Below are 16,443 nucleotides of genomic sequence, written 5' to 3' on the forward strand. Positions count from 1 at the left end.
ACTCTTCTGATATCCTACTGATTGATAGGTATGAACTATCAAGGTCATACCATGCGATAACCAACCAACCTCGACACTTTAATTAGTCTAGACTACAGAGGTACAGTACCTACTGGTTGCTGCAGTGTGAACTTGATGTAACATCAACCCTGAGCTGCATAATTCCAGCCTCGTTCCGTCGATAATGGAATACTGAGAGCAAATCAAGCTGCTTCCCCTGGTGCTGACGGGCTGAGTTGTAGTTGTGCCACCAAGACAGGCGGCAGAGCGGTAGCTACCCGCTAGATCTATTAGGCGCCTGCCTATAGTATTGAGGTTTATATCGCACTGTGAGTAGTTCTAAGGTAAGTTTATCAATGGATCTGTCTGTCGCAAATATAGCATCGAATGAGCGAGGCAGGTACGTCGGTACAGTCAGCAACAACCAAGATGGTAGCTGCCGAATTTACCTAACGGGAGCTCGGCTGGGGCTGCGGCTGCAGGTGCAACGCCTCTTTTGACGATCCCACTTCCCCGACCTTGTCTAAAACAACATTCAATAGCCATCACATCCTTGATTTTCTTTTTGGATGTCACTCTATCTATCTCTGTTTGCATGGAGTATCTACTGGATGCATCATTATTTGACTGACATCTTTTTGTCGCAGAACAAAAGTTCACCTTCTAGCCGCCTGCCTTTCGGGGGATACTTACTGTTAGGTAGGTAGCGTAGTGCAGTGTAACGTAACGTTGCGGTTTGAGGTTGTCTGCCCTTCACTGCACTGCACTACACTGCACTTCAATTTGTACTTTACTGATCCGTACCTTGTCAAGGGAAACGGCTGCCAGCATTGAATCATTGGTATTCGTATATCGAAAACAAAAGTCGACGCCATCACATCTCAGCTCATCGAATCAGCCTCTCCCCCCGCCCGCTCACCAAATAAATTCCTCCAGGATCAACCACACCACGAGGCGGAGCTGGAAGAGTCCTAAGATCATCGCCAGTCTTATTAAACGGGGCCCTGGTACTTTTGGCTTGCTTAGTCTCCGATCCATTCAGCCCATATTATAGCCACTCTTCCCCATGGTTCTTAAATAATAGCCTCGACTCTCGCTCAATCATCTTCCAACAATCACTCAACCATTCTCTACTGTATCTCTCACCCCATCTCACCCCATCTCACCGCTCGGCGCAATGTGGTCCAAGGCTCTCCTGGCCATCGCCGCCTTCGCCCTCACCCCAGCCAATGCCATATGGCCAGTGCCCAAGAAGATCTCTACTGGAGATAAAGCCCTCTTTATCGATCAAACAATCGACATAACCTACAATGGAGACTTTGTATGCTGGACTTTCCCCGGTTCTAATTTTGATCCTGGAACCTGTAACCGTACCGCACAGCTCAATACTGAAACTTTGCTTGATAAACAGATTCCCTACACTTACAACTACCAACCCGATGCCGGCTCAAAGTTCAACAGCAAGCAAATCGTCCAAGCTGGTGTCTCTCGCGCGCTCCAGGGCATCTTCCAGGACAACTTTGTCCCGTGGATGCTCCGCCCACGCGACTCCGATTATGAGCCTGACTTGGACAAGAAGCAGTGGGTGAAGTCGCTCAAGATTGTCCAGACCGAGGAGGACGACGAGAGTACCTTCAAGCCTCTCAACGGTGAGGTCGATGAGTCGTACTCCCTCTCCCTTTCTGAAAAAGGCGAGGCTTCCATCAAGGCCAAGTCCTCTACAGGTGTCTTGCACGGACTTGAGACCTTTGTCCAGCTTTTCTTTAAGCACACCTCTGGCACTTCGTGGTACACCCCGCATGCACCAGTCTCAATCCAGGATGAACCCGAGTACCCTCATCGAGGCATTCTGCTTGACGTTGCCCGTAGCTTTTTCGAGGTCAAGCACATCAAGCGTACCATCGATGCCATGTCCTGGAGCAAACTGAATCGTCTTCATCTTCATATCACTGACTCGCAGTCCTGGCCTCTTGAGATCCCGGCTCTGCCTAAGCTGGCCGAGAAAGGTGCATATCGCAAAGGCCTGACATATTCTCCCGAAGAGCTCGCCGGCATTTACGAGTATGGTATCCACCGTGGAGTCGAGGTTATCATGGAGATTGACATGCCTGGCCACATTGGTGTCGTTGAGCTCGCCTACAAGGATCTCATCGTTGCATACAATGAGAAGCCTTACCAATGGTGGTGCAAGGAGCCGCCCTGTGGCGCATTCCGCATGAACAGCTCTGACGTTTATGATTTTCTCGACACTCTCTTTGATGACCTTTTCCCTCGAATCTCCAAGTACAGCCCTTACTTCCACCTTGGTGGAGATGAGCTCAACCACAATGATTCTAGACTCGACCCTGATGTGCGCTCCAACGAGACCGAGGTCCTGGCGCCTCTTCTGCAAAAGTTTGTCGATTACACCCACGGCAAGGTTCGAGATGCTGGCATGACTCCGTTCGTCTGGGAGGAGATGATCACCGAGTGGAACATGACTTTGGGTAAGGATGTTGTGATTCAGTCCTGGCTCGGTGGCGGTGCTATCAAGACCTTGGCCGAGGCTGGCCACAAGGTGATTGACAGCGATTACAACTTCTGGGTGAGTTCTTAACGAGATACATAGTTAGAGGGCATTGCCGACTGACAACAAACAGTATCTCGACTGTGGCCGTGGGCAGTGGCTCAACTTTGACAACGGTGAGGCCTTCCAGACATACTACCCCTTCAACGACTGGTGCGGGCCTACCAAGAGCTGGCGGCTCATCTACTCACATGACCCCCGAGCTGGTCTGTCTGAGGAGGCGGCCAAGCGAGTGCTTGGTGGTGAGGCGGCAGTATGGACCGAGACCATTGACAGCGTCAACCTCGATACCATTGTGTGGCCCCGCGCTGCAGTAATGGGCGAGGTTCTCTGGTCAGGCCGAACTGACGCCTCAGGTCAGAACAGGTCGCAATATGATGCTGCACCTCGACTGGCTGAGATGCGCGAGCGTATGGTGGCTCGAGGCGTGAGTGCTTCGCCGATTCAGATGCCCTTCTGTACCCAGGGCAATGCGACTGAGTGCGCGCAGTTCGAGGGATGATGAATTGATGCACGGTGCATACGTACTTATCACAATTACTTTGTACATAGTTGTTTTCAACCATTGAAACGAAAGGGTGTCTTTCCCCTCTTTCGCATTACTTACATGAATTCGCATCGCTCCCTTGTCTTTTACTAAAACGGGGACGGATGGAATGCGGGGCCGGAGCCGCGGCGCCAGGAGCGGCACAGCGGGGCAGACCGGCTCCGATTGCCTCGCAAACCAGTCCAAGCAAAGGCAAGCAGATGGAGGGAACTATTCCTCCAAGGGAAATACGCCGTTCCATAAGTGAATACCGGAGCACCGCGGGCCCCGTATGGGTGGTATCGTGTCGCATCTCAGGTCTCGAGACGTTACGTCTAGATGTTGATGGTCGTGACAGCTCGGCATGTGAAAAATCCGGGGATGAAGAGGAGAATAAATGATTGGCCAGGCAGATGCACCCAATGATTTGTCAAGAATACAAATCGCCTGCCATTGATGGGGTTGAGGTTGACCTAAACACCGGGTTGTGGTCCGTGGACGCATAACGTATGCTTCTAGCTCGAGTTTCCGAATCGGGTATCCTGATCGTTAACTAAGTTAATCCTCGCCAACCCCCGCCAGTGTTTTGATCCCAAAGGGGCTTCTCCGCCTCCGATCTTGAAGGGCATAAAGAAACTTTAGAGATCAACGAGCGATTGGAGTTGTGGAAGAAGTCATCAATGGCTTTCACAAGCTTGAACTTTGCTTGGTATGGCTTGTGAAACCGTTCACAGCTTGAGGGTCACTCAATCAAGCATGGTCACCAATTCGTCAAATGAGACAAACCCGAACAAGGAATATCGAAGACTTTGCATAGTGAAACATGAATTACCCCGCCATACCATGCAAAGGGTAAAAAACTTTCCTTCCTGCATACCTAATTACGACAAAGTCATGCATATACGTACGGTTCTAAGCGGTACAATCGCCCTCGATCACATTGCTTGGGCGTTGGGCACGCCTCGGCAAAGCACCCATAGAGTCACTCTATACCGCTTCAGGGAGGAGTTTCGAGGGTGACGTCTCGTTTCTTGCTCTCGGTCACGTTCGTATCCTCGATCTTCTTCCTTCTCTGTCAGGAACTGCGGGGACGGAGACTTGGTCACCCAGACAGGTCCGTTTCCAGAATGTCCTGCTTGCAGAAATGCGACATATCTCTCGACAAGAGTTGACAGGCAGTTGGCATATGATATGGGCATCTGTCGTATTTATAGGCTTCCGGGTCCCGGAACTAAAAACCACGTTTTGAGGGCGAGTGGATTCCTTGTGCTACTGATTCATGTCTAGACTATATTCCTGAAGTCTGTGGGTTCATAGCGTTACCCACTTGATCAACCATCTATCTATCTTAAACCCCCAGGACTAGTTCATCCCATACCTACTCATAAATTAACTGAGCAACCCCTTTGAAACGTCTTTCTCCCTTCAGAGTCCGTTGGCAAGACACGTCAGTATGGGTGTTGTGGAAGCTCTTATAGAGCAGGTCTCTGTGAAGGCTGCACTCACCATCCTCTTCGTCGCATACTGGGTCTACTACATCATTTGCCGTATCGATGAGCACCGAAGAATCAGACGTCTTGGTCACTATGGGCCATGCGTAAAATCATATGCTCCCTGGGGTAAGTCCGTTCCTATTTCATGTACATGTTGAGTGTCTGTTTTAATACTCATTTGGCTCCTAGGTCTCGACATCGTTGCCAAGTTCGTTGCATCAACCATGAAACACCAAAATCTAACAGGCTGGCGCGATGGTATGTTTGGTGCGATTAATTCCTGGACAGTCGAAGCCCGACTCTTGGGTGTTCGACACATCTTCACCGCCGACCCAGCCAACCTCAAAGCTATTTTGGCCACGCAATTTGGTGACTACGGCAAAGGAATGCCGTTCCATGCCGAATGGAAAGACTTCCTCGGCGACAGCATCTTCACCACCGATGGCGCTTCGTGGCATGCTAGTCGCCAGCTTATAAGGCCTCAGTTCACTCGAGATCGAGTGAGTGACTTGCATTGCTTCGAGGCTCACATGCAGACGCTGTTCAAGGCTATTGCGAATAGGGGACCCCTTCATGGGGAAGACCAGGCTGTTCCTACAGAGAAATTGGATGGTAAGGTTCTTGACATCAGTGATCTGTTCTTCCGCTACACCCTCGATGTGGCCACCGAGTTCCTCCTAGGATGGGATGTCAAGTCTTTGACGTGAGTACAGCATTTCAGTGCACCTATCGCCTCGATAACTAACGCATGTCACCCCAGTACACCAAAGCAAGAGTTTGCAGAAGCTTTCAATGATGTCCAGCGCATCCAGAACATCATCGCACGCACTGGAAAGCTCCGCCACATCATGCCCAAGTACAAATTCTGGCGCGGCCTCCGTACCGTAAACCACTTCATCAACTTCTACATCGAGCGCGCATTGCGTCTGAGCCCCGAAGAGCTGAATTCCAAGGCGAAGGATGACCACGGCTACACTTTCCTCCACGCGCTAGCAGGTTTCACACGCGATCGTAAGGTGCTCCGCGATCAGATCATCGCCGTCCTCCTAGCGGGGAGGGATACTACTGCTGCGACTCTCTCTTGGACTCTGTATGAGCTTGGAAGGCATCCCAAGGCTGTTCAGAGGTTACGTGCTGAGATCATCTCCACGCTTGGCACTGAGCGGACGCCTACGTACGAAGATCTTAAGAGTATGAGTTATCTCAAAGCTGTTCTCAACGAGACCCTTCGACTGTATCCAGCTGTGCCATTCAACGTCCGTCTAGCTCTCAAGGACACAACGCTCCCCCGAGGCGGTGGCCCAGATGGCTCCGAGCCACTCCCAGTTCTCAAGGACTCGCCCGTTGCATACTCAACTCTTGTGATGCAGCGGCGATCAGATTTGTATCCTCCTGTCAGCGACACATTCGCCGACCCTCAAGTCTTTAGCCCAGAAAGATGGGCGCACTGGCACCCCAAGCCACATGACTACATCCCCTTCAACGCTGGGCCCAGAATTTGTATTGGTCAGCAGTTTGCATTGACCGAAATGAGTTACGTTCTCTGCCGCCTATTCCAGAAGTACGAACATGTGGAGAGTCAGATGAAAGATATTGATGGTGGAGAGCCTCTCCTCAAGGCAGATATCGTTCTCTCACCTGGCCAGGGAGTCAAAGTTGCCTTTTGGGAGGCTGAGAAGTAAGCGGATGATGGCCCAGTGAGCATCTTATGAGTTTATGAAATCTTATATCAAGTGGTTGACACGACAATTCATGTTTTTGCGGGTTAACGGGTTGGATAATACCGACGTTTTGTTTCTCTCTCGCTGTGTGCAGTATAAAACTTGCTACATGCTTATTATGACAATAAATCACACAGCCCTTCTTGGACATTTTAATACCAATCAATCATTTACTTCCTCCCAAAACTATCTCTCACAGCCTTTCCAAACCTCTCGATAGCCTTGTTCATATTCTCAGGCGTAGCCGATGCATAAGTCGCTCTAAAGAACAATCCTGGCGGTGCCTTGTCCTTCTCAGTCAGGAACCACGAGCCTCTTGCGATGAGCACACCGTTCTCGATACAAGAATTGAAAATCTCCTCTTCTATGTCGATAATGCTTCGCGTTCCTGCTTGAGGATGTTTCGTATGATCGATATGTATCCACATCTGGTACAGAGTAAGTTGGTAGAACAACATGGTTGCGCATGATTTGAAAGATACTTACAAACATTCCAGCTACAGGAGGTGTCCAGCTGGCAAGATCACTTGGCAGATGATCTTCACAGGCGGCAAGGAGGGCGTTTCGCTTCTTGGTATATTCCAACCGCAAGTTCATCAACCATCTCAAGTAACCCTCATGCCCCCATGTCTCATCAAGCAGCTTATAGAGAATCACTTGGGAGAAACCACTAGGACCTTGGCTCGCAACTTCGGCATGTCGAATATATCTCTCCACGATCTGTTCGGATGCTGTGATCCATCCTAGCCGTGAACCCGGAACGAGTACTTTCGAGAACGAATCCATGCGCATGACTCTTCCGTCCACATCAATGCTCAGGAGTGAAGGAATAAGCGAAGAGACGAACTCGTCTACTGTCTCTGGTGGCGGAACGTCGGGCTGATCGCGGCCGGTGTAGGGCTGCATCTGAAGGAAGTAATAGGGCTCATCTTCGATGATGTATAGATCGTGCTTCTGCGCCACAGCATAAATGGCCTTTCGTCTCTCTGTCCCTTGCGTTGCGCCTGTGGGGTTTTGGCCTGAGGGAACGGTATATAGCAGGTGAGGTTTCCGGGAGCCTCGCTCTTTAGCATCCCAGTTCGACAACAGCTCATCCATAGCCTCGGGGATCAGACCTTGTTCATCAATAGCAACACCAAAGGCCTTGACGCCAAGAGGCCCAACTGTTTCCAGAGCAGTAGAGAAGCTGAAATCTTCAGTAAGCACAGCATCGCCACGGTCCTTATCACAGAACATTCGCAGTGCCTCCTCCAGCGCTCCAGTGCTTCCAATGGTCTGACACACTTTCCAGTCCGCGTAAGGAGGCTTGTACACGATCTCAGTGTGTTCTGTCAAGTATCTCATCATCTGAGGGGATCCCGTCGCCTGGCCGTAATTGCAGGCGATGGACAAATCATAAGTACCTCCACGGTCTCTCACGTCGTATTTTCCGATTGTGACGGTCTGTCCAGCCTCTTCTGTGTCTTTCTCCGAAAACTTAGGGGCCACTGGGACCTTGAAGCCGAGCTCAGCAAAGGGGAAGACTTCGCTGGATGGTAGACCACCACCTAGTGAGATGAGGCCAGGCTTTTTCATATGGCGAGCTGCTTGTTTGAGAGTACATGGTTCTCTTACTCGGCTCTCATGACTGAGATGGTCTGCAAGGATTTGTAAGTCATAAGTTTCGTTCCCGTTCCCGGATCATGGGGCAAGACATACTATCCCATCGCTTAGATTTTGGTAGTCCAGTCGTCTATGAGGCCATTGTAAGCTTTAGTTCGCATACTCACTCAAGGTTTGAAACTCACCGGGCCTTTGAACATGTCACTATCCGAGGCAGCAGCGACTCCGGCGACCAATTTGCCGGCCTTGAGTCGTCTCTCTTTCACTGCGTCGATGGCTGATAGTTGCTGGGAGGTGTCATAGTGCGCTGGACGAGCAGCCGGTGCAGTTTCAGTACTTGACAACTGTTTTGAGCTATTGTGAAGCAGACGGCCGTGTTTAATGAGTGGCCTAAGCCTGGCTGCTCTAACAGCTGGAAGCATTGTGTCGAGGGTTAGTTGTACACGGTATAAGTGGTAGTGAGGGGTTGTGATGTAAGTAATGTTGGACAGAACCGTCAACGTAGAGATAGTTTGAAAGTTACGAATGAATCAAATATGGGAGATATTTAGATAACTAACAGTCTGTTATCTTAATAATCCCTTCAAGCTTTCGGATCCGAGCGATATGCATTAGATACTCATCATGTCGCCGGTGCCGGGCGGGCATGAGCCGTCCCCGATCTTAGCCGCGCTGTATCCCGGATACCCTATATCGGGGCCCCGGATTTCTGTGCGGGGGTTTGTGTCATGGACGTCTCACGGGGACAGATTTCTTTATTGTATTGTGTTATCTATTACGTACGATTGGTTCAATTGTCTAATTATTTGCTGTGTTACGTTGCGCGTGACTGCAAATAGAAGCGGTGGCCGTCAAACTGTCGCTACGGCATCGGCACTTGACCACGCCCTTTGCTTCGTCACTGCGCCCTCCATGTCATGCTTAGCTAGCGTGCCTAGTTCCCACCTAGACTCTACAGCGAGCAGTTACTAGCTCAAGCAAAGCATACCTGGTGATAAGTGATAAGAGACCATACATATTCTTATAACTCGAGTGAAACCAATTCACCGCGAGGTCATAACTCAAAGGAAATAAATCATACATGCAATGGAGTCCGTAAAAGTTGTAAGTCTCATACTTGATGGTTCACATCTCCAAACGGATGGGCTCATGTTTACCATGAGAAAGACAAATGAAACCATACCGAACAGCAACTTCGACGATCTGAAGCTGCCAGGCCCGGGCAGTTAAAATACCCTCATCTAATGTCTTCCCACATTCAGTTCAGTGTTGTTTACCCAGTCGAGGCTGGAAATGAAGGTATGCCACGCTTGCGAACATCGCCAGGCAAGTTGCCCACGATACATGGACCAGCATGATATAGTCGAGACCTGCTCCAGCGCACTTCCCTACCAGCATACTGAGGAATAAACACATAGCAAGGATGAATGGTAGGTTCGGATCTCGGAGACGTCGTCGGCGGAGAAACGACGCAACTGAACAGCCGTATATGATACAAGCTGCGAGCACATGCCACTGAGATTGCAACACTAAAGGCTGGGTGCGAGTTGTTGGTGGCCATGTCTGGCATCATCCAATGCGTCAGTTTCTTTCTATTGGAAGCAGTCTGACTGGGTGTCATAGTTTTGTGGTCTGGCAGAGGTTCCAGGCGCAAACACGCACCCAGTTCAACTCACAGTGTTCGATAGGTAGGTGATTGAATGCCATCGGTGCATGAAATTCGACATGACCCAAGCACTTCCACTTGCTGGCAGCAGTTCAATCAAGTCAAACCCGACTTGGACGAGCGACACATGGTGACTAGATGTTCTTCCAGGCACTCGAAAAAGTTCCCTTGTATGAATCGACATGAGTTCGAGGGACTCGCAGAACGAGTTAGAAAAGCGGAAGCAGCATCGAGTCGATTGATCTGCTCTCGCTCTTCCAGGCACAGAATATCTGGGCCAGGGTGGTCTTATAAGTGTGACCAGCCACTCCAAAGTCGAAAAAGTCATATGCCTGGTTTCTTAATACGGCCACATAAGCGGGCCTCAATACCTTGAAACTTTGCAAAAGAACAATATTGTTTATGCCAAAGACCCTGCTATCTCGCAGAATGACCAAAGGTTGAGGCTTTGCGTCAATCCTTTCATGATAGTGAGGCTTACCATGTTCCAATCCGTTTCTGCCTGACGACCAGGCTGGTGTATCTTGGGTCGAAATGGCCGCAGGGCATATTCGGCTGCGAAGTTGTCACAGAAATCTGCACCAATCATTTCAGCCTCATATGGTTCGCCCGCTCACCACTAAACTCCAAATCGGCCTCATCGCCTTATACGTGGGTCATCTAGATAGGCCCTCACTGTGTTGGGTGTAAGCAACAAGTAGACTTGCCATTTTAGTACATCCCTAAATGACAATGTTGCATGCCCGTCTTTTGTCATTCCAGACACACAACCAATCATTCATGATAAAACAGAACCGAGGAAACGAGGCGCTTTCCCTTTAATTGACTGAAGTGCTCGCCTCATCTTTGCGATTGATCCGAATCAATGAGAGGGTTCGAAAGCTCTTGTTAGCCTTGGCTGATGGATTGGGTACCAATGGATATAAGAACCTCGAAATCGACGGATATGTCTGACTGTGGCCACATTGTTCGTCACGCCTGGTTCATTGTTGCTTTCGATAAAGGTTTATCGAGTAATTCTTGCCAACGGGTTGCAAACCGTTGTTTCTTTCTCCTTAGATCTGGTCCAGGCTGCATATCGCCATGGAGAGCATACATCCGACAGTAGGCACTGGTTTATGGCAGATGGCGGATCATGTTCTATTCACCCTGACCGGCGGGATGCTCTTGGGCGCTGCTGTTGCCTTGAAGCTGCCTCGAGGTTTTCATCTCGATGTTGTGTAAGGAAGCACAAGACTATTAGAAGCTGCACATCTGACATCGTTCAGGATCTTCTCACTGCTGGCCGTGTTTGGACTGGTCTCCGTCCTGATGAATGCGTCGGCCTTCCAACGGTAGGCGTTTCGTGCTGGGGGTTGAAAGAAGAAGCTGACAGCTGCACTTAGAGCACGTTTCGATCTTGTTGCTGTATTCCTTGCTCTTGGACTCATCATTTCTGGACCCTGTTATCTTACGGTATACCCGCCGTCTCTGAGCGACCTGGGAACAGGACTCCGCGAATACGTTTTCTTGATTGCGATGGCCGCATCCGCGGTAGTCATAATGGTACCTGGCACAGCGAGAGCCAGACAACTATCCGATAGGATCACTAATGAAGAAGGGATTCTTCCATCGGAGCCGTGCAATTCAAGTACAAGCAGATTCTTGGACTCGATATCTTCCGTCAGCCACTTAGACTTTCTCCCCAACCCAGGCTTGATGGATCTCAAGTTCATGTCAGGACCTGGATCTCAGTACTCGGATCATTCAGGGAGCGAAGAGTCTGCAATCACGCTCTCCTCTGGTCTCATGCGTGACCCGGGTAAGGCCTTGGAAATCATTCAGTGGGCTGCGGCTGCAGCTCCACCTGCATTTGGGAGAAAAGGAGATCAGACATCGACCGACCATGTGATACACGAGATTTCCGCCTAGTGGCTCAAAGTGAAATCTGCGTAACAACGGAAATATGCCCGGATAAAGATTTCGCGGAAGGAATCCGTAATCTGAATGCCGTACGGACAATAATTGTGTACTTTGAAGACAGGAACAAACCTTACCAGGATGGATAAAGGGCAGTGCAAGTGCAAGGCCTTTAGTTACGGACAAATCTGAGTTCGTATCAGTTCGTCATCTTTTGCTGAATTTGATGCTCTGCCCATGCAGCCACGGTGTAGTTCATGGATCCGCATCTAGATCAAGATGAACCGGTCATCGTCAACCTTAGGATGCTGGTCGACCGTTGCCTCCAAAGATTTCTGGCGCATATCGATGTTGCTAAGATAGGCGTGTGCAGCGTCCATCGCATTTCCTTTACTTTGTTTTCTTTTTCCCTACTCCGGTTGTGTCTTGTTCGTTGGGATATATGAGTTAATGTCTGGAAGGAAGATGGCAGGTGCCGATTGAGGGATACAGAAGGTGAAAAACATGGAGATGAAAGTCTGTGTATAAAGTGGTATTAGACGTGTAATTATAAAAAGGTTTGATGCTGATGATGTATTGTAAGACAAAATGTTAAGGTGAAGTTACCTCCACTACATAGGTTAGTACTTGCCATGGCAGGGAGCAATGGATGGAATGCTAAATGCTGGAAGGAGCAAGTAACCTTAGTAAGCTAGCGGGCCGCCAATGGGGCTCTACCATGACAACATCCCTAAGGTAGGTAGGAGCTCACCTGCGATAGAACGACAACCCACTATCACCTTCAATATCCTCGTCTTGCAATTATCGCCAGAACCCAATGGGCCAAGGAGCCAGTTCTCAAGCCAGATAACGCCTAGGGTCATGATTGGGTCTCGGCTGCAGCGACATCTTTCCAACCGAAGCGCTGAGCTCAGAAGCATCGCGCATCCACATCTACAGCTACCCTTAGCTTCCTAGGTAGCTAAGCTGTCGCAATGTACTGGCCCATTGGAACACCACGTATCCATGCTACCAGCAGCAGTCGATCTCCAGCCTTCAAACTTTTCGTATCTCACGATGGACTCACGAGTCCCTCCGATTCTAGCTTAACGCCATCGCCCGGCCCCTCGACTTCTCAGCCCCGCGGCCCCCTCGATGCTCTCGACTCTCCACCACTACCGACGCCCATAACTCCAGGAATTCGACCTGTCGAGCATGATGATTACGCAACGAGCCAACCTCCTCAAATTTCAGAGAGCACCGAGTCCGGCGGTATTCCTTTGAAAGATCCTATACTGGCGTTACGAGTCTCGCGAACCGGCAACCTATTTGCTGTTATCACGACAACTTCGATAACAATTTGGCAAACTAAAGTAAGGTCTTTAGATCTCGTTGCGCATCTCCCTTCTTGCTGACAGATATAGCCTGCTGTTATACTCGCTGTGGTTATTCGATCGGACTACTCCCTCGAAACATACGGCAGGAATGTTGACTTATTGCTAAGGCCTGACGCTGCCATTCTCGTCATACATACCGATCAAGGCTATCTCATCACTTACTCCCTAGCCACCGATTCGGATTCGCGTGTTTACAAGCCTCATTTTGCAAATTATAGCAATGTTCAACGACGCAGGCAGAGTCTTATCGGAGGTCTCACCGGACTACCCCCTGATCAGATCCTATGGGGTGCTGGCGAAGGACCAGGGGTTCGTGACCTGAGTGTACGCTTTAGAATGGTTATCAAGGTCGATGCAGGTATCGAAAGTGCACTTGCCCTCGACGATGAACTTATGGTGTCAACAAGAAAACCCGCTGCGGTCCAATGCATTCGCTGGACGCCAGACAGTACGGGTTCGCAGACAAGAACCGAGATAATCAGCCGCATGGGATGGGTTGAGAAGAAGGCTACTATTGTTGAAATGACACACGATCGTCCTATGAACCTGTTGACATGGATCACCAGCAGTGGGCGCGCCTATGCGGTTCAGCGATATAACCATCGAGCAGAGAGCAGCCAGGCCGACGATCCAGATGCGAAGCGCCTGTTTAAGGGTCACTGTTTTCATATCCCTCAGGGCGAGAATGACCGCGCTATTACGGCTGTCATCAACGCACGATTCTCACTCATTGCTGTGGGCTGCTGTGACGGTACAGTGCAGGTTTATTCTGTCCGCGACTACGCTGGCAACATTCCTCATTCACACACTCACCAAGTTCCTGTTTCAACCGCGTCTTCAGGCGCATTTACTACCTTGAGTTATTCGCCCGATGGTTATTGTCTTTTCGCAGGGTTTGAAAAGGGCTGGTCAACCTGGAGTATGTTTGGTAAGCTCGGAAGTCATAGTTTTGGATCCGAGGAATCGACGTCGCGCGCTAATGGAGAGGACTGGCTATCTGGAATAGCTGGAGCTACCTGGGTGGGTGGCGGTTCCGAAATCCTGATGACAGCGCGCAAGCATGAAGCAATATGGTCTCTCGAAATGGCCAAGAATGCCGTCACTGGATGTTACAACGAAGCAAACGTCTTTCGGACAGTACTGCAAACACCCTCAAGTGTCATGGTCTACAGAGGGTACGACGTTCCTGACCTCACCAGCATTTCGGCGGAGCCTTTCCTATGGCACACAGCCAAGGTACCCCCGACGTACCTCTTGAATCAGTGGCCCATGCGGCAAACAGTCATCTCTCCAGATGGCCGATACGTTGCCGTAGCAGGTCGTCGCGGTCTTGCTCATTACAGTGTTAACAGTGGGCGATGGAAGACATTTGCCAGTGAGTCTATGGAGAACGAGTTCCAAGTCAGAGGTGGCATGTGCTGGCACCAGCACATTCTTGTCGCCGCGGTAGAGGCAAACAGAAAATTTGAGCTACGGCTCTTTTCTCGCGAGACGGCACTTGATTCGGCCCAGACTCTGCATACTCAGACCGTCCCGGCTCCTGTGGTGCTGGTCACTACTTCTGGCGAGGACTCACTTCTTGTTTATACGTACGAGAACTTACTATATCACTTCATCTTTACACCCCATGGGGGTTCTATACGGCTTGTTCAAGTGGGACAGATCGCGTTCCACGGTATTGTCAGATCCCCGGCCCGAGTTCGAGGTTTGAGCTGGATATTACCCGACACGCAGTTAACTGACGGCGATCCATCCCAAGACGTCGCTGTTGCTTCGGTAATCTTTCTTGTCGACGGAAAGCTCGTCCTACTGCGGCCATCGCTGAATGACGAGGGCCAGCTCAAATACGATATGCGTGTCATTGCACAAAACGTGGAGTACCACGCCAGCGTCAGGGATCAGCCGTTGCGAAATGCGAACCGACAATTAGAAGACAGCCCCCTGCGAAACGGACCGCCAGCTTTGAAAGATTCTTTATGGGTATTTGATGGGATGGAGCTCAAGGCTTGGCCAGACATTAGTGAAGTGCTCGATGTAACTGGCGAAAACGGTAAAGAGTCGCCATCCCCTGTGTCTATTCCCGTGGACTTCTATCCCCTTTCCATTCTATTAGAAAAGGGAATAATACTGGGAGTTGAATCCGACCTTGTCCAGCGCCGCGATGTTAACTTTTCGTATTTTCATTTCGCAATCAGGGTAAGTTCTCACAGAACATGCCAATGACTCTGTAGCTGACAATGAACAGACACACCTGATACTCCCAGATCTGCTACGATTCTACCTAAGGCAAAGCAGATCAGTTGAGGCATCAAACTTGGCACATCAGTATAAAGAACTTGAGTATTTTGCACATGGACTCGAAATATTGCTACATCGTGTGTTGGACGAAGAGGTGGACACCTCCCCTCAGCCTGTAGATGCTGTACTACCTCGCGTACTGTCCCTCTTATCCTCATTTAAAGAATATCTCGACATTGTACTACAATGCACACGCAAGACTGAGGTTCGGCAATGGAAGACGCTGTTTGCGTATCTGCCACAAGCTCAAGAACTGTTTGAGGAGTCTTTGCAGCGGGGATCTCTGAAGACAGCGGGAGGATATCTCATCATATTGCACACACTGGACGAGTTGGGTTCCTCGACTGAACAGTCAGTGCGACTGTTATCTCGTGCGATGCGGGAAGGCGACTGGGAACTATGCAAAGAACTTGCACGTTTCTTGGCGGCCATGGATGAAACGGGTGAAACGTTACAAGAGACCATGAAGATGGTCGAGGTGGCACTCAAGCAAGATTCAGGACAAGACGGTATAGGAAGTCGACTTCAGATCCCATCGTCGCGAGCAACGAACGGAGGAACTAGTTTGACAAGTGGCGACGAGGATGGAACCTCTGAATCCGAAAGACGTTCTGGAAGCGATGGAGGTAGTGTCGCTTCGACGGTTAGCGCCGCGTAGGTGGCAACGCATCTTTTGTGCATATGACTTTGTTTTGGAAGCCATTGGAGTTAAATTTGGGAACTTGATATTGTTACTGGGATTGGCTTGGTTGTGATATTTAGAAGAAGATCTACGGCTGAGAATCATGTGGAAAAGACATCGCAGAAATAGAGGACATAGATTATTAGGACTATTTGATTATGTTCGTGTCAGTGCATCTGAGGTGAATTAAACAAAGACCTTGTTTAGATGCTAACAATAAGTACCTAGAGTAGGTAGGTAAGATAGAGAGTCGCAGTTGAGTTACAGAGTTGTAACACGCCGTTGATTGAACCTTCCATGCTTCAAAGTGAAACTCGGTTTTGTAGGTCGATAGCGAACGGTCGGAGAATATTGTTAGTTTAAGCGTAATAAATGAATAGAGAAGATATGTCTTTTCTTTCAGTTAAGGTATTGGTGACATTGGACATTGATAGCGCTGAGGTCAAGGATAAGGTACGTACTCCACCAAGTCACGTTACCTGGTCGTTTTCAGTGGGCGGCCATCCATCTCATCGCAAATGCAGAAGGACAAGGAGAAGAGACGCAGACGCAGACGCAGACGCAGACGGCTTTTGCAACCCCACCATCAAATCCAGCCCAAGCCTACCGACCTA

At 49.7% G+C, this 16,443-nt stretch overlaps 6 protein-coding genes across 6 annotated transcripts; 4 read left to right on the forward strand and 2 right to left on the reverse strand.

Annotated features, from left to right (window-relative positions):
• The first annotated feature begins 1,026 nt into the window (after positions 1–1,026).
• B0J16DRAFT_24322 (glycoside hydrolase superfamily) lies at positions 1,027–3,221 on the forward strand. Its single transcript, XM_046123066.1, has 2 exons — positions 1,027–2,584; positions 2,640–3,221. Exons 1-2 carry the CDS (start codon positions 1,178–1,180, stop codon positions 3,066–3,068), a joined length of 1,836 nt encoding a protein of 611 aa, XP_045989270.1. The 5' UTR covers positions 1,027–1,177; the 3' UTR covers positions 3,069–3,221.
• A 1,108-nt stretch (positions 3,222–4,329) lies between these two features.
• Positions 4,330–6,316, forward strand: B0J16DRAFT_24279 (cytochrome P450). The gene is made up of 3 exons (XM_046123064.1): positions 4,330–4,711; positions 4,775–5,288; positions 5,346–6,316. The coding sequence occupies exons 1-3, from the start codon at positions 4,546–4,548 to the stop codon at positions 6,265–6,267; spliced, it is 1,602 nt and encodes a 533-aa protein (XP_045989271.1). The 5' UTR covers positions 4,330–4,545; the 3' UTR covers positions 6,268–6,316.
• B0J16DRAFT_328682 (pyridoxal phosphate-dependent transferase) lies at positions 6,300–8,642 on the reverse strand. Its single transcript, XM_046126255.1, has 4 exons — positions 8,094–8,642; positions 8,005–8,038; positions 6,793–7,943; positions 6,300–6,734 (listed from the first exon to the last, which is right to left on the reverse strand). Exons 1-4 carry the CDS (start codon positions 8,328–8,330, stop codon positions 6,477–6,479), a joined length of 1,680 nt encoding a protein of 559 aa, XP_045989272.1. The 5' UTR covers positions 8,331–8,642; the 3' UTR covers positions 6,300–6,476.
• A 317-nt stretch (positions 8,643–8,959) lies between these two features.
• On the reverse strand, positions 8,960–10,005 carry B0J16DRAFT_24350 (uncharacterized protein). The gene is made up of 2 exons (XM_046123068.1): positions 9,585–10,005; positions 8,960–9,471 (listed from the first exon to the last, which is right to left on the reverse strand). Exons 1-2 carry the CDS (start codon positions 9,900–9,902, stop codon positions 9,172–9,174), a joined length of 618 nt encoding a protein of 205 aa, XP_045989273.1. The 5' UTR covers positions 9,903–10,005; the 3' UTR covers positions 8,960–9,171.
• A 299-nt stretch (positions 10,006–10,304) lies between these two features.
• On the forward strand, positions 10,305–11,608 carry B0J16DRAFT_24330 (uncharacterized protein). Its single transcript, XM_046123067.1, has 3 exons — positions 10,305–10,794; positions 10,843–10,908; positions 10,960–11,608. The coding sequence occupies exons 1-3, from the start codon at positions 10,658–10,660 to the stop codon at positions 11,483–11,485; spliced, it is 729 nt and encodes a 242-aa protein (XP_045989274.1). The 5' UTR covers positions 10,305–10,657; the 3' UTR covers positions 11,486–11,608.
• A 606-nt stretch (positions 11,609–12,214) lies between these two features.
• On the forward strand, positions 12,215–15,978 carry B0J16DRAFT_366820 (RIC1-domain-containing protein). The gene is made up of 3 exons (XM_046130104.1): positions 12,215–12,825; positions 12,877–15,045; positions 15,095–15,978. Exons 1-3 carry the CDS (start codon positions 12,448–12,450, stop codon positions 15,803–15,805), a joined length of 3,258 nt encoding a protein of 1,085 aa, XP_045989275.1. The 5' UTR covers positions 12,215–12,447; the 3' UTR covers positions 15,806–15,978.
• The last annotated feature ends 465 nt before the right edge of the window (positions 15,979–16,443 follow it).

The sequence above is a fragment of the Fusarium flagelliforme genome (genome assembly GCF_020744385.1).
Source record: "Fusarium flagelliforme strain FIESC 12 MPI-CAGE-AA-0113 chromosome Unknown B0J16scaffold_1, whole genome shotgun sequence".
NCBI classification, from domain to species: Eukaryota; Fungi; Ascomycota; class Sordariomycetes; order Hypocreales; family Nectriaceae; genus Fusarium; species Fusarium flagelliforme.

What these genes read in the sequence shown, in the direction of transcription:
- B0J16DRAFT_24322 (XM_046123066.1), top strand. Translation starts at nt 1,178, where the DNA reads ATGTGGTCCAAGGCTCTCCTGGCCATCGCCGCCTTCGCCCTCACCCCA. An exon ending in ACAGCGATTACAACTTCTGG is followed by an intron (nt 2,585 to 2,639) that starts GTGAGTTCTTAA and finishes GACAACAAACAG; the next exon opens with TATCTCGACTGTGGCCGTGG.
- B0J16DRAFT_24279 (XM_046123064.1), top strand. Translation starts at nt 4,546, where the DNA reads ATGGGTGTTGTGGAAGCTCTTATAGAGCAGGTCTCTGTGAAGGCTGCA. An exon ending in AAAATCATATGCTCCCTGGG is followed by an intron (nt 4,712 to 4,774) that starts GTAAGTCCGTTC and finishes TTTGGCTCCTAG; the next exon opens with GTCTCGACATCGTTGCCAAG. An exon ending in TGGGATGTCAAGTCTTTGAC is followed by an intron (nt 5,289 to 5,345) that starts GTGAGTACAGCA and finishes ATGTCACCCCAG; the next exon opens with TACACCAAAGCAAGAGTTTG.
- B0J16DRAFT_328682 (XM_046126255.1), bottom strand. Translation starts at nt 8,330, where the DNA reads ATGCTTCCAGCTGTTAGAGCAGCCAGGCTTAGGCCACTCATTAAACAC. An exon ending in GTGACATGTTCAAAGGCCCG is followed by an intron (nt 8,039 to 8,093) that starts GTGAGTTTCAAA and finishes ATGGCCTCATAG; the next exon opens with ACGACTGGACTACCAAAATC. An exon ending in AAAATCTAAGCGATGGGATA is followed by an intron (nt 7,944 to 8,004) that starts GTATGTCTTGCC and finishes AAATCCTTGCAG; the next exon opens with ACCATCTCAGTCATGAGAGC.
- B0J16DRAFT_24350 (XM_046123068.1), bottom strand. Translation starts at nt 9,902, where the DNA reads ATGACTTTTTCGACTTTGGAGTGGCTGGTCACACTTATAAGACCACCC. An exon ending in TCACCTACCTATCGAACACT is followed by an intron (nt 9,472 to 9,584) that starts GTGAGTTGAACT and finishes GGATGATGCCAG; the next exon opens with ACATGGCCACCAACAACTCG.
- B0J16DRAFT_24330 (XM_046123067.1), top strand. Translation starts at nt 10,658, where the DNA reads ATGGAGAGCATACATCCGACAGTAGGCACTGGTTTATGGCAGATGGCG. An exon ending in GGTTTTCATCTCGATGTTGT is followed by an intron (nt 10,795 to 10,842) that starts GTAAGGAAGCAC and finishes GACATCGTTCAG; the next exon opens with GATCTTCTCACTGCTGGCCG. An exon ending in AATGCGTCGGCCTTCCAACG is followed by an intron (nt 10,909 to 10,959) that starts GTAGGCGTTTCG and finishes AGCTGCACTTAG; the next exon opens with AGCACGTTTCGATCTTGTTG.
- B0J16DRAFT_366820 (XM_046130104.1), top strand. Translation starts at nt 12,448, where the DNA reads ATGTACTGGCCCATTGGAACACCACGTATCCATGCTACCAGCAGCAGT. An exon ending in TAACAATTTGGCAAACTAAA is followed by an intron (nt 12,826 to 12,876) that starts GTAAGGTCTTTA and finishes TGACAGATATAG; the next exon opens with CCTGCTGTTATACTCGCTGT. An exon ending in ATTTTCATTTCGCAATCAGG is followed by an intron (nt 15,046 to 15,094) that starts GTAAGTTCTCAC and finishes GACAATGAACAG; the next exon opens with ACACACCTGATACTCCCAGA.